Raw genomic sequence first — 23,813 nt, forward strand, 5'->3', positions numbered from 1 at the left:
GGGACACCCAGCAGGAGGAAGGCAGAGGGATACAAGGCTGAGGCTGTGTGGTTCACGGAGGACATCATCCTATGGGGAAGTCTTGGAAGATACTCTGTTGTCTTCAGTAGTTCTGGGGAGACACAAGGGAATATAGGGTGGTGGGATAGTGCTATGTATAGTAGCATGTCAGTTACACCCCCAAACTGTAAAAGAAGTATGCTAGTGAGCATTAACTCAGACACTCAAAGTATTGACTATTGAATATTGAAACAAGATTGTGAAAGTTAGAAACCATGTTTTCTGGTGGTAATATGATATGATGATTCATGGTTGTCTTTAGCTCATTCTTTTGTTGATATAAATTATCTAATGAAAACCTCTCCAGTAACTAGACTCAACTACCTTGGATATTGCATTGAACAGACATAGAAGGAAAACTCTCTCAAGTGTTATGCAAATATAAGATTAGAGGAATTTAGGGGATTTATGGTCCAGAAGCTGTGCAATCATAATACAGTATGTCTCTCACAGTCCCTCCTCTCTAGGTGTTACTGTTCTCTCTCCCTGCCTAATGAATACTATCTTCACATCTTGCTACCAATGTGATTTCCTTATGCGTTGATTGATGAAGCAATTATTAGTATTTTTTAACATTTAAATATTTATCTTTTACAATACAATCAAATAATGCAAACTGTAATGTAAGTGAAAGCAGAGAAATATTTAATAAAAGTAAGCATCCAATTATGACATTTTAAAAACAACTTTAAATAAAGTAGATAAAAATAAAATCTGCTTGGTTTGATAAACACAAATACAGCTAACATAATACTGAATGGTTAAACGCTGATATTTTCCCCACAGGAATGAGAAAATGGCAATAATATCAATTAGCATTAATTGTATTTGACATATTACTGAAATTTCTAGCAAGCTCAATATATCAAGAAAAGAAAGATAAGACATCAGAATGGAATAAAAAGTTTTCTATTTATGAGTAACATGAACTTATGCAAACATTTAGAACTAACATTTAACATATCAGTGAGGCAGGAAAAAGAATCAATGAATTCCACATACTATTATCAAAAAATTAAAATTTGGTGAAACTTAACAATATATTTTATCATGCAATAGAATTTAAAATACTTAACAGTAAGCATTTCTATTATAGAAACTTGCAGGGAAATTACAAATTGTGTGTTAGTATATAGAGACACATAATCTGACATATAAATGTGTATACATATATATGTAAATACACATACCATATTCATTTGGAAGTTTGAAATATGTGAGGATGTTAATTGTTTCCCTGTTGGTCAAGATATTTATAATAATGTCAACCAATACTCATAAACTTGGACATAGCTTCAAATAGTGATAAGTTTAACCTAAGTTGATTAGAAGAACAAAAATTAGGGGCTAAGGATTAAATGATTTCAGACATAAAAAGTAAAGTACAAGAACATTATTTTTACACAATTCTGAAAAAAATAAATTAAAAAATTGAGCAGTAGACATATATATTTAATTTAATTTTCCAACCTTTATGTGTTTAACTTAATAATTTTCATAAAGGGACCAGTGTAGTGGTCAAATAAAGACAGGATGATCAGTTCTAAAAGTCAGACCGTGTTTTCTTTTGAATACTTTCTTCCCTATTCCCAACATCTATTGTATATTTTGGATCTTATTCACTTGTTCATTTTCTCACACTAGTGAGACAATATGATATTTATATATATGGGTCTGATTTATTTCACTTGTGAATATGGTCTTAACTGTTGTAAATGTCCTATTAATCTGATTTGAAACTTGGTTTCATTGTTATCTTTTATTTTCTCTTTAGAATAAAAAGAATAAAAGTCAGACAGTGAAACAGCTATGTATATTTCAAAAAGAATCTTAATTTCAACTTCCTAGTACATAAAAAATAATAATTATACCACTGATATAGGTAATGATTTTAAAACATTAAACTCTTAATATTTTTATAATTTTTGGTATCATCTGCAAAGAAATTGATTCTAAAGCATAAAGTGAAGTAATCATAAAACTAATTTATTATATATTATAAATTTTTAAAATTACTATTAAGAAGGGAAATTAGAATACACATGTGAGGAAATATTCAAAATCTCTATTTACAAAAATAGAATTTGCATTAACAATGTATATATATGCTTATAACTGAAATACAAGAGAAGCACACAAATAAGGAAAAAGAAAGAGGTTTAAATGACACTGGGTAAATGAATTATATAAATTATGTCAAAATTTTTAAAATCATTAGTTATAAGTAAGATACATTAAACAATTAGTGACATATCATTACCTATCCCCTACAATGACTAAAATTATAAAGCATATAACGCCAAATTTTGACACAGCTATTGAGCATGGGATTCTGTTCCAAACTATGTGAAAATCAAAATTTTTGGCCAAAATATTAAAAAATATCAAAAAAATCAAAAAAAATATCAAAATTTTGGCAAAATATAATAGTTTCTTCTGCATTTATCAACACACCAAGCCAAACCTTGAACACATCAATTGAATGCCAGTGGCTTACTCTGGAGAAAGAAAAGCACATAAAGATCTGTGCAGCTATGTCCATAACAGCTTTATTCATAACGGCTCCAATGTGCCCAACACACAAACACCGTCAATAAGGGAACGTATACTCAAATTCAGAATGTTTACATAGCAGATATTCACTCTTTAATACGGATGGATTAATTAATATAATGCAAATACACAAATTAATCTAAAGTCATTATGCTGAGTTAATGATTGCTACTGGTTCACAAAACATCATTGCTATATTATCTACCTATATTAAGTTCTAGAACATAAAATGGAATCAGAGGTTCAAAGTGTCAAGTGAATTGTCACCAGGGATTAATTCAAGGTTTTCCTGGAAAGGAACATCAGTGAGTGTTTTAAGGTAAAGAAAAAATTCCATGTCTTTGTAGTGGTGTAGAATACATAGGTGTACACATTTTTCACCTATGTAACCATCAGATTTGTGCATTAGATGTATGTAAATTTTATGTTAAAAATCAAATTCAATCATGGGAAATAGCAAGAAAGCTGATAGTTGTTTGAACTTGATGATGAGGGCGTATGATTTCCTATTTAACATGTGTGTTTCAGTGCTCCATAATAAGATGATATAAAGTATAAATCTAACCAAGAGAAGTGTAATCACACCATATCACATAAAATATAATTTCATAAAATATTCAGCTTTAGAGATTATTTTAGATAGAATATTGTATTTGAATAAAATGTAGATATTTTACTAAATTGAAACAATTTTAAAACAAAATTTCAATATTTTATAGTTCATTAAACCACATAAAGCAAGAAATCTAGGTTAACACTGAATAGTATATGTGATCACAAAATACGATAAATATTTTAATTAAAAATAAGTTAGAGTTAAAGACTTAAAATACTCCCTTTCACTTGGAACACATTTATCCACTGTTCTTGTAACATTCTGAAGCAATCCTGGCCACTTTCCTGAGTGTCTTTACTTATGTTTTCCTAGCTGCCTAGAGGTCCTGAATCAATTCAAAAATCTTCATTATTCATTGTCACTTTGACTTTGAGGAAGAGGCAGAATTTAAACAGTGCCAAATCTAGTGAATGAGATGGATGGGAATGTACCATAATGTTTTCATAAGACTGCTTTTCCATTGGGTGATACTTGGAATAAGTGGCATTCAGAACATTTTGCTCATAATTTATGAAGAGACTCATTCAAGTGAACTTCAAAAACTGCCTCAGAAAGTGGTGAGAGTGATGAGGTAAGTGTGTAAGAAGTGAAACAGAATATTTTAAGGGAATTTAATGACACTATGTCCTTTACTCTAATACATTTAAATATTTTAATACCCACTGTATATTTTCATCATACCTTATATTCTACAGTAATTTATTTAAAATAAATTTTTGTCTTTATGTTTGATATTTTCCTTCTTATTTGTATCTCTGACTATTGGTTGCCCATATATCTATGATTCTTCCATCATGAAGAAACAATTATGTATTTTGATATTTTCATTGTGGTGACTGCAATTCTGAGTTTACATGTATTGGCATGTGTAATAATCCTAAATTGTTAGACTTGTGGTTTAGAGCAAACACCGATAATACACAATTATATTCATTCTTATTCAGGATCAATGGATTCAGAAGCAGAGCATCTCAGCAGAGCATTCCTGTGACTTACTCTCCACTGGTAGATGTGGAACTGACCAAAGATTTATCCTCCATTCCCAGTATCATTTCACCATCTTTTTCAGTAGCTGTAAGAGCCCAAATTTATATGAGGGCCGCATGATTAATATGGTTTCAGATATGTTGTATTAGTGTACTAATATGATATAATGCATTGCTTTTAGTAGTATGCGGGTCACTTACTAAATGAGGTGCACTCAGTGTGCAATACATACGCTCTCTTCCTTTGTCAAAGTCCATCTTTCCACTGTGATGGATTGGAAATTAGCTCACTCGACATTTATGGCATTTGAATCCTGGAAATTCTTGGTTTATGTTTTCATTGTCCCACTTACTAATGACCTTAGATAAATGATTCTGTAAATCTTATTTTATTAATCTGTAGAGATGGATAAAGTCATAAAATCAAACTTACATGGCTTTATTGACAACAAAATAGGATGCTACAGGTATGAGGTGCCTAATAAAATGTGTTGACAGTGGGGCTTTACTGTCACCTTAAATCATTTCTCATTATTATTATCCATAGGTGTACTTCTTGATATTAATGTATTTTGGTTCTTTTTTGTGGTACCAAGAATTGAACTCACAACCTTTTACTTGCCAAGCAGGCAATGTGACACTAAGCTACATGCCTAGCTCATTCTTGGTATTGATATAATATTTCCTTAAAAACCCAACATCTTATTAACAGTACATGAAACAAATCTATCACTCTAGAAGGGACCACATGAACTGGACACAATCCACTTAGTCTGAGGCAAATGGAACTCTATAACTCAAATATAATCTCTCAAATTACAAAGAAAACAAAAAAAACTGTCATTTTTGAGTGCAGATGAATATACAGGTAGAACAATATTTATATCCCTACTCACCAGCCTAGAGAACAAAGGCACCCCTGGATCTTCCAGCTAATAAGAGTCACAGCTATTTCCAAGAAATCACTAATGACTACATGCATCTGGTTCTGAAATGATGGCTGTCCATGCCCTTATCTGCAGGTACATTGCAGCCTCAGTGGGGAGTCAGCATTCCTTCTCTATGGGGATAGCTGAACCATGTGGAGCCTGGCTCTTTTATCTGTGCTACATCTTTAAGAATAACTGATATAAATTCCAGAAAGTCTCGTCCATGTTGGCTGCTCTGATTTGCCCCACTTCTCTGAACCTTTATGGGAAAGGAACCAGAAAATATGAAATAGGACCTGGGATTCCTTCCCAAGGGCAGCGTCCTACCGAGTCCTGCAGTGTCAGGCTGGCCTACCTGCCAAGCATCCCTGTGTGTGTGCTTATCCAGGAGAACCCTTTATGAAGAGGAGGTAGCTCCCCAGAGAAGGTGTCCCAGGTCAAGCTGTTGAGGGACTAAGATTCTCTGAGCACTTGAGTCACAGATCTGAAGCCCGCTGGTTGAAACCTACATCTAGCAAACCGGAACCAGGAGGTATTGTATCTCACGGATACACAAATTGTTTACGAGATTCATCTTCATTTCCAGCTTTTATATCCATCAACTTTCAATAATTATGTTAATTATGGTCTTCTTAAATGTGGCATGTAGTTTGTTTTTTACATATATGTTTAACCACATTTCTTTCAGTTTCCTGACCAAATAGCTGCACTTACTAATTTATATAATATCATTTTGAATTATATAACATGGGAACAACCAAAGTTGTCTTAAGATTTGGTTATTTTGTAGCTATTTCTATATAATAAATCTTAACTGACAGATTAAGGAACTTATCTTGGAAATCAAAAACTCATTTCAAATTTTGTGCAATACATATAACAGGGGCTGGAGATTTAGCTCAGAGGCACAGCACCTGCCTGGCAAGCAGAAGGTCGTGAGTTTGGTTCCTGGTACCAGAAAAAAAAACAAAAAAACAAAAAAGAAATCCTAATACATATAGGGGATATGACTATGTGCATGTTGTATCTTGACTTATTATGAGGTGTTAAGTACATAAAAACCAAATATAGCCGCTGAAAAATAGAAGTGGTGAGGATACACTAAATGCTACTTTAGTAATAAAATTGTTTCTTATTTCAGTGTCCGTGAGCTTATAAAATCACGTGAGATTCTCCTTGTTTTCTTACTGTTAAGTGACAAATTTTCAGATTTATCGTTCTTATACACAGATTATTTATATTGCAGAATTTCTTTCTATAATATGTTCTGTAGATTTTTAATATTTCAAATTGTATATTTTAATTAACATGTTGGAAAAAAGGCACTTGCCTGCCACTTTACAATTTTACTTATATTAACCATGTTAATATTTATATATTACATTAAAGTTATATTATGCTCTTTTTCAGAAAGTTTAAAGTACTTATTGTAAAATCAATTCTGTCAATATAGGGAAATATAGTGCACATTCACTTTTTATTCATAGGTCTATTAAATATTTTATTACAACACTGCTAAAGAAAAATTTCGGTTTCTGTGTTTTTTGTACAAGGGATTTTTTGGTTTTGTTTTTAATTTACTCAACAATGTCATCTTTACTTGCTGCTTGATTTCATTAGCTCTGAACATTAGTTTTATGCAACAATTTCTCTTTTCCTCTGTCCATTTTCACTTTTCATTGAGCATCCTGAAGCCAGGCCATGTGGCAAGATACCATTATAAAATTGACTGGAAAACAAATATCGACAAAAAATAAAAAAACAGTACGTATCTCTACAATTTTTCTGAAACTCTACACTTGTAAGCTTTCAGTAGGATTTTTCTCTGGTAAAAAAGGGAATTTACCTGCCTCCTATCCATCCACGTGGCCATGATTAAAGTATCTGTCTCTTCAGACTGAAGTGTTATAATGTCTTCTCTGCACCTGTGGCCCATTTCCTCTTTGCTATACACTCTATTCCAAACTATATCATTGCCTCAATTTCCTCAGCAATACAATGGGTAACTAAGTAGTGAGTATTTCTGAATGCAGATGTAAGAATTGAGCAGCTTAATGCAAATTACTGAAACTGTAGTTGGCTTATAAAATGTATGCTATCAATGCTTACTATTATCATTATGCCTGTCAATTATTAACTTCTTGTGTTTCTCCATGCCATTCTATTTTAGTTATCATCTAATTGTGGTCCTATGTGCTTTATAGTTGGAAGTGTACTAATATTGAATATGTTTCATTTTATATTTGTGTTACACTTTCTCACTATTATAAGTTTAAAATATTTACAAATCCATACAGAGGATGCCATCTTCCCCAGGTATAGTATTGCAATTTTGGTAGTAAAGGCCAAGATACACTTAGTCTTATGTTAGATTCTTGATCTCTGAAGTCCAAATTTCATAATTTATTCACGAACGGTCTAATTATCCTCTCTCCGATCTGCTTAGTTCTGACACCATAAATAACAGGGTTCAGAGCGGGTGGGATGACAACATAAAAGTTGGCCAGAAGAATGTGGATGTACTGAGGAACATTTCGGCCAAAGCGGTGGGTCATAAAGGAGAAAAATGCTGGAGTATAGAAGGACAACATGACGCAGACGTGGGAGCCACAGGTGCTGAGTGCCTTTAACCGCGCATCTCTAGAAGGTAGGCGAAAGACAGCACGTAGGATCTGGACATAGGACAAGATGATTGCTATGATATCAAGCACCAGGAGAGAGATGGCACATAAGCTGTAGATGATGTTGACCTTGATGCTGGCACAAGCTAGGCGGGCAATGCCCATGTGCTCACAGTATGTGTGGGGAATGATTTGATGTCCGCAGAAGGGCAGTCTTAGGATGAGCACCACAAAGGAAACTGCGATAGCCAAGGGTCTCAGGAGGATGATCAAAGCTATGGCTGACACCACCTTGTTTGTCAGGACCAACATGTAGTGCAGAGGGTTACAAATGGCCACATAGCGATCATAGGCCATGGCCACAAGCACAGCTGACTCCATGCCCGTGCACAGGTGGATGAAGAACATCTGGATGAGGCACCCCTCAAAGGAGATTTCCCTCAGTTTGAGCCAGAAGATGCCGAGCATCTTGGGGATGGTGGATGTGGACAGACCCAGGTCGATGGAAGACAAAATGGCCAGGAAGTAGAACATGGGCTGGTGGAGGCTGCCTTCAGTCTGAATCACATAAATGATGGTAACATTTCCCAGAAGAGCAGTCAAATACACAACACAAAATGGAAAGCCAATCCACACATTGACTTCTTCAAGGCCTGGGATTCCCAGAAGAAGGAAACTGTAGGGATGAAACTGTGTGTTACCAGGAGAAACCATTCTTTTATGTCTCTTTTATAGCTGGACAAATAATAAACCTGTCATTCAGTGAGATACTCCAGTTCTGCAATGCAATTGATTCCCTATATAATTATATAAAAACATACCTTTTCATTTCTAATAACCAAGCCCATCATAACATAATTGCATGACATTTATGAAAGTTGAACTCCTTGCTCCTATTGTTTCATTTCAATAAACTAATTAGAGTATTTCACTTATTTAGGTATTAACACAGTGTAATAAAATTTTAGAAGAACCGACTGAATATCAAAGAAAGGGCAATATTTGGTATACAGAGAATGATCATGCACAGTTAACCTTATTAAATAAGTTTTATATAGCTTCAATGTTTAAAAAATCACAGTAAATAATATGATCTTGATTAGATTTTAATATGTATATTTTGCTTTCTATTTTAGCTGATAAACATCTCATAATGAAGTGAACCACTTTGAGGTTTTTCTTTTTTGGAGTACCAGAAATCAAGCTTACAATCTTCTACTTGCCAGGCAGGAGCTGTGCCCCTGAGCTGTTTCCCTAGTCCTTGAACTGAACTAATTTGGAGGAAGAATTTGCCTACAATCACACTAAAAGTTTCAAACCCTTTTATAGATGCCACTTAGTCATAAATGACACACTTCCCCTTTAAGTAGGTCCTATAGCGTACATAAAATATACTATTTGAAAATAAAATTTATATAGTAGAAATAACATTAGCATTATTTTTATGGTTGTGAGTTGAAAACAGCATAGGACACAGAGATGAAATTATAATAATATGCTTCATAGCATCATTAGAAATAGAATTCCAGATAGACTCTGGGCTAGTATATGAGGAAAGCAAGTTTCATCATTTTACATGGTGTTAAGTTTAAATTGATGTGGCATAAGTTTATGTGTAGGTTGTGGGAGATTGTAAAGCATATAAAAATTCAAAACAATTATGCTAAATATTGTCAACCCGCCTTTACAAATGTGGAATATAATGTATATTCTTAATCAATGTCATTGTTATTTCATATTTCATCACAGGAATATCTGATCCTAAAATTCTTATTAGCTACAAATTCTGTTCAGGGCCACTCATCTTCCGCCATTTTCCCCAGACTTTAATCAGCAGACACACTTGTTTCAGCTTTGAAATCTCAGCTCTAACTTTCTCTCAAACTGTACATTGTATTTTTTCCAACCCTCTCAGGTCCTTTTCCTTCCACACCTGGTGTCATGTCACATCCTGTTGTGTACCCTGTGCTACAGTTTTGCTCAAAATAATTTATTGCTTAGGAGTTTTAACTTCTTCAGCTCTTCTATAGCTTTTATTTTTTATTAACTACTGTCCCTTATTCATTAGTCACACTTGTCTCCAAAAAACATACTAAAGAATTTCTACACACAATCTTCTTTCACACCTCTGGTTGCTGAATAAAAGTTACAAAATTATAGAAATGAAATCTTCTTCAGAAAGAGCATTTATATGTGAAAGTACTTTCTTGTATCTTTGTTTCCTTAAGAGATATGTTCAACTTGTACTTTTATCACATTGAAATATACATAAAGCTTTACTTTTAAACTATCAACACTTTCTCATCTTGTTTCTTATTTTTTTTTTCTAGTACCAGGAATCGAACTCATGACCTTGCGCTTGACAGGCAGGTGCTGTGCTGCTGAGCTAAATCCCCAGCCCCTTTCCTCAGCTTTTTTCCTAAAAATGTTATGAATATACTACATGCAACACTTCCATTCTTTCCATTCTTCTTTAGAAGGACAGTTCTTTTTAAAGCTTCAATTTAATACTTTGTGTTTTCTTCTCATCTCCTTTTAAATCTTCAGATGCTGCTCTTTATAATGTTTCTCCATAGATTGATGTAGTTAGTAGATAGATAGATAGATACTTAAATATATTATATATACATACACATATATTCTTAAGATTTTTTAATTGGAAAATTCTTAATATGACTTACAATGTTGTAGCCATTTCTTTTAATTTTATTCAGTAATCAGAAAACTATTAAAAGTATAAACTTTTTCTTCAAAATTAAGTATCTTTTGTCAAGGATATTGATTATGCCTTTTTATTCACATGGCTGGAATATTTATATTCCTATTTCAAAATAAAAAGTGTTTATCCTTTCTCTAGAGGTGTAAGTGGGAAAAATTTGCTTCATTCTATTTTTATGTTCTACTCAAATAAAAAATATACCCATTAGAATCTCTCAATTGTAATAAATCAAAATACCACACCTAGAATATGATAAATATAACAATAATAGTAGGTTAATATAGATTTCTTCAGGATTTTCATGTGTCAGGATATAATCTTAGAAAGGAAAAGGTAGGAAAAATCTTTAGTAGTGTTGAATTAAGCAAAACATTTTTTTCCTTTGTAGGCTATAGATGTTCAGATATTCTCAGAATCCTAATTATCCTCCAGTTTTCAAACTAAAAATTTCCATGTATTTACAACTGTTGTGGAAAAGTATCCACTGATCTTGCAATATTTCATTTTTCCCCTTCCATAGCAAGAAGAGTAAATAAAGCAATCAAAGGCTTTTCTGTCTACTAAACTGTGATGGTATGGGAAGAGGGTAAACAAAAAAAGTAACATTAGAAGAGAGAAGAGGAAGTGAATTATGCTGTTCATAAGCACCCCAAATCTGTAATTTAGAGACAAGATTATATGAAGGATATTTTTCCGTGTAATTCAAATTTTTATTTTTTAAGAGAATAAAAAATAATTAAAAAGACATTAGAAATTATACAGAAATTCACTAACCAAGATGATAGGAATTCAACAATATTGCATATTGAAGGAACAACTGGGATGAGGGAAAGGAGAAAATAAAGAAATAAGGAAGGGGAAAATAAATATATAATTCAAATTTAAGTAGTCAAATTGATTTTGTGATGTGTGATAATGAATGAAGTCTAGGTTTTGGATGTAAGACAGATGCTGCTAAAATGGCAACTTCATTTTTTTGAAGCTGACAGTGTTTCATAGATTTCATTTACCTGGATAATGACTTCTTCATGTACACCATTCAAAGCACATAACATTCGTGTTTAATTCAGAATTATAAATGAGTATGAACAATGTATTATAAGGACAGCATAAAGCAAGAAATTTTAGTGAAATAAATGCTAAATTACTTAAATTTTATGCATACTGTTTTATATTGATATTGTAGTATATGTGTTCACATCCAAATACAAAATAAAGAAGACTGTGAAACTGATATTTATATAAAATATTGCTTAAGGCTGGGTGTGGTGGTGCACACCTATAATCCCAGCACTCGGGAGGTTGAGGCAGGAGGACTGTTGTGAGTTCGAGACCAACATGGGCTACAAAGAGAGCTCAAAGCCAGCCTGAACTGCATAGTGAAACCCTGTCTCAAACATACAAAAAATATTGCTTAAATACCTCAATTAAAAATTTATAATTGGTTTTGAAATGATGTGTTTTTTATTTCAACAATAACTGGGAATTGAAGGATTCTCAATCTGGTAGTTTGTATCAATCACCATGTTCAATGAACGCTGTGTTACAAAACATTCATCTTGTGAGTAAACTTGAAAGGCAAGGAATACTCAGACTTAAAGTTCTGCAAGAAAGACATGCTTTGATGATGCTTAAGAAAAGGCAGTGGAGTCTGGTCTGAAATTAAAGATACAACTAGTGTTTATCAGAGGTTGAGGAGATAAAGCACATGTTGGTGAAGGAATGCCTAAATGTTGTGGGGTGAAGATGTGTAGAAGGGCTCACCTCTGATGATCCATGGCACAGTAGGCCTATGCTTCTGTTGCTATGTCCATTACTGTTGATGACAAATATATATTTCAAAATAGCTAGTAGCTATATTTTCCATGAATCTAACACAAAGGAGTAATCAGTGTTTGAGGAGATGTGCTGGATATTTCAATTGCCCTGATCTAATCATTACAATTGTATATATATTGACATGCCAAACTGTACCCACTAAATATTTGCAATTGTTATGTTAATTAAAATAATATATATACTAAGAAAATGGACAAAGTGAACTGGACAACACATAAAGACTTGGAGAAAAACAATTATATGGCATTATTTTTTAAGTGCATGTATTGTTTAATTTCATTTTTATTTTCCTCTGTGACCCATTGTTCGTTCAGAAGGGTGTTATTTAATTTTCATGTGTTAATGTAGTTTTTGTGGTTTCCTTTGTTTTTGAATTCCAGTTTCATTACACTGTGGTCAGAGTATGCATGGGATGTTTTCATTTTCTCTACTACTCAAACATGTTTTGTCAGCTAATATGTGATCTGTTCTGGGGAACATCCCATGTGCAGCTTAGAACAATGAATATTCTGTAGACATCTACCAAGTCCATTTATTCACAGGCTTGGTTTAATTCTAATATTTCTTCATTAATTTTTGGCTAGCTGATCTATCCATTTGTGAGAGTGGTGTATTAAGGTCACCCACTACATTTGCATTAGTGTTTATTTGGTTTTTCATGTCAGTTAATATTTCTTTTATGTAGTTGAGTGAACTTATGTTTGGTGCATAAATTTTTATGATTGTTATCTCATCTTCATGGAGTTTTCCTTCAATGAATATGTAGTGATACTCTTTGCCTCTTTTGATGAGTTTTAGCTTGATTTCGCGTTGTCTCCAAATAGAATAGTTACCCATTTTTTTCTGAGTTCCTGTGGCATGGAGAATTGTTTTCCATCCTTTGACTTTTAGTCTATGGATTTCTTTTTGGGTTACATGTCTTTCTTGAATGCAACATATTGTTGGATCTTGTTCTTGACTTGTTCTGCAAATCTGTTTCTTTTGACTGGTGAGTTGAGGCCATTTATGTTGATGGTTATAACTGATATGTATGGGCTTTTCTTTTTTCTGTTGCTTCCTTGTTATTTGTTCCTTGTTTTTATGCTTGGTTTAATTGATTTTTCTGCCTGGAGTCTTCTTTCTGTTGGTATTCCTGCATTTTTGGTCTGCATTATCTCATTCTCATGTTTTTCAGAGTATTATGTAGAGCTTTTTTGGTGGTCATAAATTTCTTCATTTGTTTTTGTCATGGAAGTATCTTATTTTTCCACCAATTTTGAAAGAAAGCTTTGAGTGATACATCAATCTGTGTTGAAGATTGTTTTCTTTTAGGGCTTGAGATATTTCACTCCAAGCTCTCCTTCATTTTAGGGTTTGTGTGGAGAAATTTACTGTGATTCCAAATACCTTTCCTTTATAGGTGATAAGCTTCCCTTCTCTAGCTGCTTGTAAAATTTTGTTTTTGTGCTGAATTTTTGCCTCGATGTGAATTTATTTTGGTTGTAGCTAGTTAGAATTCTATGTTTCATTCATTTGTACATCAAATTCTTTATCCATGTTTGGCAAGTTTTCTGCTATTATTTCTGTGAAGAGGTTTTTAACAGCATTTGAGCTGTCTTCAGCTTTCTTATTGATTCCAATCAATCTTATGTTTTTCTTCTATGCTTCACCCTGTAGCTCTTGGATTAATTTTTTTATGGTTTCTTGTGACTTTTAAGATACCTTTCTTTTCTTAGTTGCTGTTTGTATTCCTGTCTTCTACATCTGATATTGTATTCTCACCTTCATTCAGTCTGGTGCTCACAACTTCATTGGAGTTTCTCATATAGTTCATTTCTGTTTGGATTTGTCCCATTGATTGTGTTTTTTCTGTGTTTGGCATTTAGAGTTTCCATCACTTTCTTGAGCTCCTCTATTTGTTCATCTGTGCCTACTTTGATATCTTTTATTTTGATAGTCATTCCTTTTTGCACCTTGGTGATTATTTTTTATGGCCTCCTCCATTTTTCTTTTTACTTCTGCTGCTGTTATTTAAGAGAGTTCCATTTGTTGGTTTTTTATTTCCTCTGTCTCTTTGTGTTCTGGAGTTATCCTGGGTGAGCTGCATGATTGGGATTATATTTTGCTTTTGTGTCTTGTTATTTTCATTTTCCATTTTATTTTGTTTTCTGTGAGGATGCGTTTAGGTTTCTAATGTTAGATAGCCTTATCACTGATTTCCAGGTTTTCCTAGGAAAGATCTGTTCCACAGGGTGTTTCTTCTAGCCTTCCTACAGTGCCATATTCATCTCACTGGCAATCTGTGCCAAGGCAATGGAATAAGTATAGAGCATGGATACATACTCTTCTTGTTGGCACCACCACCTTGGGGACAATGGAGGAAGCACAGAGTGTGGGCCTACCCTCTACTTACCAGCAGTGCCCTTCTTGGGCAACAGATGAAATACAGAGCTCAGACCTACACTCCTCTGGACTCTTCTCAGGGGGACCACTGTCCCAGGAACAATGGTGGAGGGCAGAGCACAGACTCACACTCTACTCGCTGACACCACCTTCTTGGAGACAATGGAGGAAAAGGAAAACGTGGACTCACACCCTACACATAGTTACCTCCTTCCCAAGGCAGTGGAGAAAATTCAGGGCATAGATTCACACTCCATTCACAAGCATCACTGATCCAGGGACAATGGAACAAGGGTGGAGTATGGACTTAATTTCATAGGTGGATGGCAATATCCAGAGGCAATGGGTGGGGTGCAGTGTATAGACTCACAATCTACTTCCTGGCACCAGCCTCCCAGCAATAATCTTGGATTTTTAAAAGTTTATTGTTGTTACCTTTAGGTCACTATGATAAGCACTTCACAGAAAATAGATGTGAGGCTTTGTTCTACTTGGTACTTGTGATATCTTAGTAAATTTTGAGTGAATGTAAAATAAAGCTAAGGGAAAGACACACATTAATAATAAATATCCTCAATTTTTATTCTTATAACATTTCAGAAAAGCACAATATAAAATATAATCAAGAAGAGATTTGTTTACCTGGACTATATTTTGTTATTGCTATTATTGTAACAATAGTTTTTTGTTATTGGAGATTTAATCCAGTCCTTCACACTGAGTATAACCTCAGCCCTCTTTTATTTTTTAGTTTATGAGAGTGTTGCTGGGCGTGGTGGCGCACGCCCATAATCCCAGCACTCAGGAGGCTGAGGCAGGAGGATTGTTGTGAGTTCGAGGTCAGCCTGGGCTACAAAGTGAGCTTAAGGCCAGCCTGAACTGCATAGCGAGACCCTGTCTCAAAGACCAAAGGGAAAAAAAAAAAAGAACGTCTTGCTAAGCTTACCAGACGGGACTAGAACTTGTAGTTTTCTTGCTTCAGCCTCCCAATATGGTAGCACTATAAACATGTACCTGATTTTGTTAGTAATATTTTTGTATCTCTGAATTTTAATTGACAATATGTATGTCCAGAGGGAAATGGATGGGAACAGGTGTCCACTTCAATGTCAATCCATCTGTACCTGGTTCTGAAAATGGCAAGTTTCCCCAGAGACTCTTAGATGTTATATCTGAGTCTAAGAAAACATTTTAATTACCTACAATTTCAAACATTCCCCAAGGGTTGTAGGTACTGTACTCATAGTGTAAAACTCTTTTCTTCCATAGACAGATGAGACATCTCTGCCCCTGTTAGAGGAGAGATTCCCACTAAACATGTAGGGAAATGGGCCTTGAACAGAGACACCTGTCTAACAGTTAAATAACAGGCTACAACTGTTACTAAGGTGGTAGTCTCTATCTACTGTTATGGAAGGATTTCCTTACAGAAAAACTTTTTTGTTGGGTTAGGCTGTCACACTTCAATTTTAAAAATAATCATCTATAGAAGGAAGTTAAGGTTGTGGTAAAATGGTTATCTCTATTTCCATAAAAAGTAGTGTATGGAAGGTATATAATCTATAAAAATAGTATCAAGTAAGGCTATCAGAGGAGTAAAAATAAGCACAGACCTATGAAGTTGTTTATGAAAGGAGAGGGACTTTTTAAAAAAAAGATTAGAGATGGACTTCTACATCCAGTATTGAAGGATTTATTGGTTGGGGAAATCTTTCTTATGAATGTCTAGAATAAATTGTGCTCCTGTAAACATGTGCTCTCATGTGTGTATCCCTGTAATATGATTATTTTAACTGTTTGGTGAAGATACTTGAGGGTGAGAGCTGGATCAGATAAAATTTCTTTCAGTTTTTTAAGGAATGTTAATAAGATTTCCATAGTGGTTTTACTAGCTTGCAATCCCACCAACAATGTAGTAGAGCTCCTTTTTCCTGCAACTTTTCCAGCATTTGTTATTTTTAGATTTTTTGGATGACAGAGATAGTAACCATAGTTATTCTCTTATTGTTTGCCTAAGTAAATATGTTTTAATTTATTTCATAAAATATAAAGAAAAAGCTATCTATCATTAACTAAATACTTTATAAAGCTTGGGCTTTTATTCAGTTCTCTAAGACCTAACCCTTCCCATTTCTCTCTCCTTAGTTTCTTTTTCCAATTTTTCTTTCATCCATCCTTATCTTATACTCCTCTTTCTTTCACTTCTTTGTGCTTAGGTCTTTTTCCTCTCTTAGTTTTTAAAAATTTTGAAGGGGAGGAGAGAAGAAAGGAAACAAGAAGGCCAGATGCAAGGAAAAATGAAGGAATGTAGGGAGGAAGAGTGAGTGTAAAAACAGTTGAAATGAAATAAACTTACAGCATGGCTTTCTTCAGCCTTGACTAATGCTGAACACCAGTACTGGCTTCTTTTTCTCTCAGATCCCTTCCTATCAACAAAACTTTCTGCCCCCATGATGAGAGAGGTACAATTACTGGATGTCCTGGAGTCTTTCTGGAAATTGGTTCCTAAAAAGCAAGTAGATATTCATGTGATTTAATTTCAGCCAGAATATAGGTTCAAAATGTGCATTTCATCCTGTGTGCATTTCTTGTATGCATTTTCACCTTTAGAATTTCCATGTGTGATGTTTCACATCTTTGTGCAACAGTTTTTATTCTGAGATTTTATATAGTATGTCTGCAGGAGTATAAAGTTATAAATGGAAAGAGATGATTAATGAAGCACAACACAAGTTTTTGTGACTGAATTGATAAAGATTTACTAAAATATTTAAACTCAATAAGTGAACTTCAATAAATTCTACTGTATTTTCTATTATTCTGTAGTTTTAGAAAAAGAAACCTAAGTTTCTGCATATATTGTTCAGCTTTGTGTATAGGTGTTGCTGTCTACATTTTGGTGATTCTATACGCACTGTAGGAAGGTGTGGTTCTGTCTCTGGAGAGGCTTTGAGATTGTAATAGAAACATAAGCTTCAGGTTAGTGAAAGTTCATTCTCTATATTAAATAAGGGCTGAGCAACAGCAAAATGTTACCAAAACCTAATATAAAATCAGTGTCCCTTCAGCTTGAAAAGTGCTCAGTCATTGCCTACATTTAACAGACTTGAATCTTAGCAAGAATTTTTAGGTAAGAAAATTACACTCAGAGATAAGCTTACTGGAGAAGTTTAGACTGAAGCATTTTTAAGTCTTAATTTTCCTTGTAGAGTTGGTCAACTACTTCTTTTCTCATCAGTTTCAAGATGATCCACACCAACACCACCACTTTGCAACCAGACACTTTTTTCTCATAGGCATCCACAGGCTAGAGTCTTTCCATGGGTGGATTTCCCTGCCTTTCTGCTCTGTTTACTTAATGGCTCTGCTGGGCAACACTACAATTCTACTGGACATCTGGTCTGGCCATCTGGTCTGGCCATACTATGTTCTACTTTCTTGCCATCTTTTCCACTGTACATCTAACACTTTCCACATCTGTAGTGCCTCAAGTTTTAGGTATCTTGTGGTTTGATGCACACGAAGTCAGTTTTGGATCCTGTGTTTCCCAGATGTTTCTGGTACACACCTTCACAGGCATGGAATCTGTGGTCTTGTTGGCCATGGCCTGTGACCACAATGTGGCCATCTGTGCACTGTTGCATTACAGAACCATTCTGACACCCCGGGTGTTGGCAGGCACTGGTGTGGGTATCACAATGCGTCCAGTCCTGCTCATGTTACCCATTGTGTACTTAACCCATTGCTTGCCTTTCTGTGATGCTCGAGTTATTGCCCACTCCTACTGTGAGCACATCGGCATTTCCAAATAAGTGTGGGCTTGCATTCACATCAATGCTTGCATGGGCTATTTGTGGCTTCTTCTCTCATTTTGGATGTGGTACTGGTTGGACCTCCTATGCTTACATTCTTCGTACCGTGTTCTGCCTTCCATTTCGAGATGCTCATCACAAAGCCCTAAGCACATGTGGTTCACATGTGGGGGTCATGTGTGTTTTCTGTACATTGTCACTTTTCTCATTCCTCACCCATCTCTTTGGCAAAAAGATCTCCCATTATGTCCACATTCTGGTTGCCAGTCTCTATGTGGTCATCTCACCTGCTCTCAACCCTGTTATCTATGGTGAGAGAATCAAGCAGATTCATGACTGATCTGTGCTTTCAGGTAGAAATAAGGAGTCTTTGTTCTTTAGCACTGGAGGGCTTGAATATAACTGAAGTAGCCGGTTGTCACTATTTTCTAGATGACTAGCTTTTAAATGTTCCTCATATCACATGACTTCATAGATCCTTAAATTAACAATCTTTACAGAATATCCTGTGTCTTAAATCTGTTTGTCTCTCTCATATTGGTGTTGAGTGTTGGGATCTAGTACAGTGGAGAAAATCATCCCTGGTAGCTCTTTCAATTTTAATTAAGGGGATGATGTGAGAACTTCATGCATCTTCATTTGGAAGTAGGAGAATATACCCATCCTCAATTTGTGGCTGACACTTTGGATACTGAAAGAATTTTTAGTACAAAATAAATTTTCATGTCTGCTACTTTATCAGAAATTTTCTGTGTTCTCTTTCACATATTTTGTGTAGTCCTGTAAAGGGATAACTCCACTGAAAACCACTGAAAATCTTGGGTCAAAGGCAAATTCTTGGTTATTATTCATAAATTTGCTATTGGTAGAAACTGATGTGCATAGAAAAGTGATTAAATTCAAGACAATGAGTGACTGTTGAGCAGGCTAACTGCTAATTTTTCAGTGTTATGTTCATCATGTGATGGTATAAAATGACTTTAGAATTTTGTGTCATGACTAAGTCTGCTAGTAGATTTATCTTTAGGGTTCAGTAATATAGCAATTATGCTATCTTTTCAGCAATGATTGTGAACTAGGGGCTTAGGGACTTCACTAAAAATTTCCTGGAAATAATTAATGAATAATAACATAAGAGCTACCTAAATATATTTATCAGAAGAATTTGTTTTCTGTAATCTTAAGGTAGTATTAATTTTTCTTAATGACAAACAATGATTAATGAATTTTCTTGAGATTTTCTGTCAAAACTACATCCAACATAATTTTAAGCAGTGTTCCTCTTAAGTAAGATGCTATGTCTCACATTAAGTACACTTTATATTTCCTAATATTTTAGAAACATCAAGTAAAAATGGAATTTTTCATTAATATTTGTTTTGTTTTGTTAAGTTTATCTTGAATGTCTCCCCTATAACACCTCACTCCTAATACCACATGGGATTGCCAACAGTATTCCTCAAAGAAACTGTATTCATATTGTCCTATCTTTACAGGAAAGTTTTATATATATATTTTCCATGGGTATGACAGGACTCATAAGTATTGATTTTAGTAAAGATTTTCCCTACTAAAACTGTACCCTTATTATCATTTTGTAGCAATGTCTTTTTATTTAAACTCTTAATTGTCTTTAAGCATCAATTCTCCTTTCTGTTTCCATAGCTACAATATAAAGATAAGTAAAGGTCAATGACAGACGTATTTTTCCTTATCCACTTTCTTTCCGTGTTTTGATATGTATAAATCTCCCATAATGACATTTATAATTCTAATAATTAAAATTAAGATGGATTTCAGAGGACAAACTTCTAGTAACCAAAATAATTTATGACTGAAAAACAACAGCAAAATTCACAGGGTCAATTTGTTTAAAATAAATTGTTCAACAAAATAAAATAGATTATTGTACAATAGATAATGTATGACATAGGAGCACAATACAATATCTCAAAGTAAGTAGAAGTATAAGCAGATGTTGTTTTTCCTATTCAAGAAAATATTACATAATGTTTTCAGAAAACATACCTAGTGTAAAATATTTCTAATTGAAAATGTGAAGACAGCCAATGGTTTTCTTGTCCTAATGTCTCTTAAAAAATCTGAAACACTTATAGCATAACTTTGAAAAGTTAAAACTCTGTTAAGGACAACTCAAAGCTACTGCCCTTCTTATGTCTAAGACATAAAACTGTTGATTATGTAGACAGTCAAACAGGTTTGGATTTGTAAGTCCAGAAATAATGAGTAGCACAGTCTGAAGCAAGTTGTTTATTAGAAATATTCATTTTGTTTTACATTCAAATTGATTTTTACTCTTACGTATATACTACAATGAAAGATGAGACAATGTGTGAATTTAACATTTAACAGAATTTAACAGAGCTCTTCTAACATTTTGTAAATTACTAATATTATTAAATATATATTCCATATATCTTATTTTCTACAAAATTTTCAGAACTGCTAAGAAATTTATAGCTTTTTGTGAGTCAAGATGCATTTTGAACAGAAATGTGTGACATTAATTTTAATACAATGAAATTTATTGTAATAAATTCTGCCAATTTGCTCATATATATCAGCTGAAAATATTTTGGACTGGATATAATATTTCCACAGAAGATACATGTATTGCTTGTAACTATGGAGAACTTTAAACACAGTATTATAGTGAGGGTTAAGTATTTGTGACGTTTCTTCAGTTACAAGACTTGAACTGATTTTGTGGAATATAAAAATAAACTTCATTTTACTTAAACACTGTCATTGTGAAATGACTGCATTTTAACACTTTGAAACACTTGCTACCAACTATCATAATTCATGATAAGTCAATGCAAGTCACAACCTTAAATGATGTGTCTATAGAAGGCAGTGAGAATTTTGTATCAGATTATCCTCTTTGTTATACATGTACCTAAACACACACCTGCAACAACTTAAAAATTTAAAAATAGTGCTACAACTTCTAATAATTATAAAGTTTTTGATAATTGGTACTTAGAAACATTTTCAATATTATTGCTACTCTTTTGGGTACTTTACAAAACATAGGAGTAACTCTTTGTGACTTTGTATTAGACGAGGATCATAGATATAACAGAGATCATAAGGAGTGATGTAACAAATACTTAACATGGGATACATTTAAATGTAAAACTTTTGGAAATAGTACCATCCAGAAAAGGAAAATGAAACTCTATGAGTAGGAGAAAATATTTGTAAGTTAAATACCTGATAAATACAGTAAGCTGTTTTACTGTATTCACCAGCAAATCACTGCCTCCCTCACATTCTCCAAAATAGATCATATTTTAGGTTATAAAGAAAACTTTAACAAATAAAAAATGTTGAAAATTTCTGTTATCTTATCAGATCATAATGGAATGAAAATAAAAATCAACAGCAAGTGAAACCAGTGAAGCTAGACATAGTCATGAAGACTGAAAATTCATTTTGGAAAAATCAATGAGTCATGGAATAAAATTAGATAAAAAAAGATACTTAGAAAGAAATGAAATTGGAAACACAACATAACAGAAACTCTGGGATACAGGAAAGACAGCAGTAAGATGGAAGGTTATAGCTATGAGTGCCTACATAAAAAAATTCATAGAGATCACAAATTAAATAACCTAATCATATTTCTCAGGGTTGTGGCAAAAAAAAGAACAAATTGAAACCAAACCTAGGGGCTGGGGATTTAGCTCAGCGGCAAAGGCGCCTGCCTGGCAAGCGCAAGGTTGTGAGTTCGGTTCCCGGTACCGGAGAAAAACCAAAAAAAAAAAAAAAAAAAAAAAAAAAAGAAACCAGACCTAATAGTAGGAAAGAACTAATAATGAACAGAGCTGAAAATAATGAGATAGAGAATAAAGGAATAATGTATAATGAATAAAACAAAGAGTTGGTACTTCGAAAAAATAAACAGTATTGATAAACCCTTAGTCAAACCAATCAAAATAGGAGGGACTACTCAAACCAAACCAGCACAATTCAAAATAAAAAAAGTGTTACAGTGGTTTCCCGTGAAATCCAACAGATTTTGGGCAACTACTTTGAAAACCTATACTCTACTAAATCAGAGAATCTAGAAGAAATGGATAAAATTGTAGACACATACTAAGCACCAACATGAAACTAAAAAGATACATAAAACCCAATCCAGTCAGTAACAAGCAATGAGATTAAGAAAGATATAAAATACATCCCAACTAAAAGAAGTCTGAGACCAGATGGATTCTAAGCAGTTTTATTACATCTTTCAAAAACGTCAATGCTCCTCAAAGTGTTTGATGAAATAGAAGGGGAAGGAATGCTTCCAAACTCATTCTAAAAGGCCAGCGTCACCCTGATACCAAAACTAGACAAGAATACAAAAAGACACCTATGTATGGATATCTTTGGCAGATATAGACATAAAAATCTTTTTTTAAATATTTACAAACCTTGTTCAAGAACACATTAAAAACACTACACTATGATCAAGTTGACTTCTTTCTAGGGATACCAGTATGGTTAAACACACAAATCAATAAACATAATTCACTACCTAAAGAGAATTAAGTTTGAAAATCATATAGTCTTCTTAATGGACGTGAAAATTTCTTCAAAATGATTCATCATCCTGGGATGATGGGGTTTCATAATGAAATCCCAGAAGAAAATAGATATTGGAAGATTATTCCTTAATATACTGAAGTCCATATATATATGACCCACAGCTAATATCATTCTGATTACAGAAAAATTGAAAGCATTTCTTCTAAAATCAGGAATGAAAAAAGAATGTCCATTCTTATCACTCCTATTCGATAGAGATTTTGAGATTTTAGAGTACTTAGACAAGGTAAAGAAATAGGAGGGATATAAATAGGAGAATAAGAATTTAAATTATCCTTATAGGGAAATACCATGATCCAGTAATTAGAAAAACCTGAAGATCTCACCAGAAGACTTTTAGGGCTGATAAAAAATCAACAAACTAGCAGAATATACAATAATCATTAAGACAATCAGCCGCTATTCTTCACACCAGTAGTGACCTTGCTGAGAAACAAATGAGGAAAACAATTTCAGTCCAAGTAAATTTTTAAAAACACTAAGAATCTACCTAACTAAATAGATGAAGCACCTCTTTAATGAAAACTTCAAGAAACTGAAGAAATAAATAAAAGGGGTCAAAAAATTTAAGGATTTACTGTTCCTTTCAATAAACCATTAGACTGCAGCAGTACAATTATCCCAGATGTATATATATATATATATATATATATATATATATATAGAGAGAGAG

General features: G+C 33.6%; 2 protein-coding genes and 1 pseudogene across 2 annotated transcripts in view; 1 reads left to right on the forward strand and 2 right to left on the reverse strand.

Moving 5' to 3' along the window:
- The window catches only part of LOC106147992 (olfactory receptor 52E4-like), a 5,311-nt gene extending 838 nt beyond the window's left edge, over window positions 1-4,473 (reverse strand). Inside the window, exons 1-3 of the mRNA XM_013511725.1 lie at window positions 4,449-4,473; window positions 4,226-4,301; window positions 2,525-2,558 (exon numbers count right to left, since the gene is read on the reverse strand). Coding sequence (XP_013367179.1) covers window positions 2,525-2,558; window positions 4,226-4,301; window positions 4,449-4,473 — 135 coding nt within the window. The remainder of the gene's footprint in view (window positions 1-2,524; window positions 2,559-4,225; window positions 4,302-4,448) is intronic.
- A 3,067-nt stretch (window positions 4,474-7,540) lies between these two features.
- LOC102023577 (olfactory receptor 52E1-like) lies at window positions 7,541-8,479 on the reverse strand. Its single transcript, XM_005380066.1, has one exon. It carries the CDS (start codon window positions 8,477-8,479, stop codon window positions 7,541-7,543), a length of 939 nt encoding a protein of 312 aa, XP_005380123.1.
- Window positions 8,480-17,950: 9,471 nt separating this feature from the next.
- Window positions 17,951-18,857, forward strand: LOC102023898 (annotated as a pseudogene).
- The last annotated feature ends 4,956 nt before the right edge of the window (window positions 18,858-23,813 follow it).

Source organism: Chinchilla lanigera, unplaced genomic scaffold (assembly GCF_000276665.1).
Source record: "Chinchilla lanigera isolate Chin_1 unplaced genomic scaffold, ChiLan1.0 scaffold00013, whole genome shotgun sequence".
NCBI lineage: Eukaryota > Metazoa > Chordata > Mammalia > Rodentia > Chinchillidae > Chinchilla > Chinchilla lanigera.

Coding starts and splice junctions, on each gene's coding strand:
- LOC102023577 (XM_005380066.1), bottom strand. CDS start 8,479: ATGGTTTCTCCTGGTAACACACAGTTTCATCCCTACAGTTTCCTTCTT.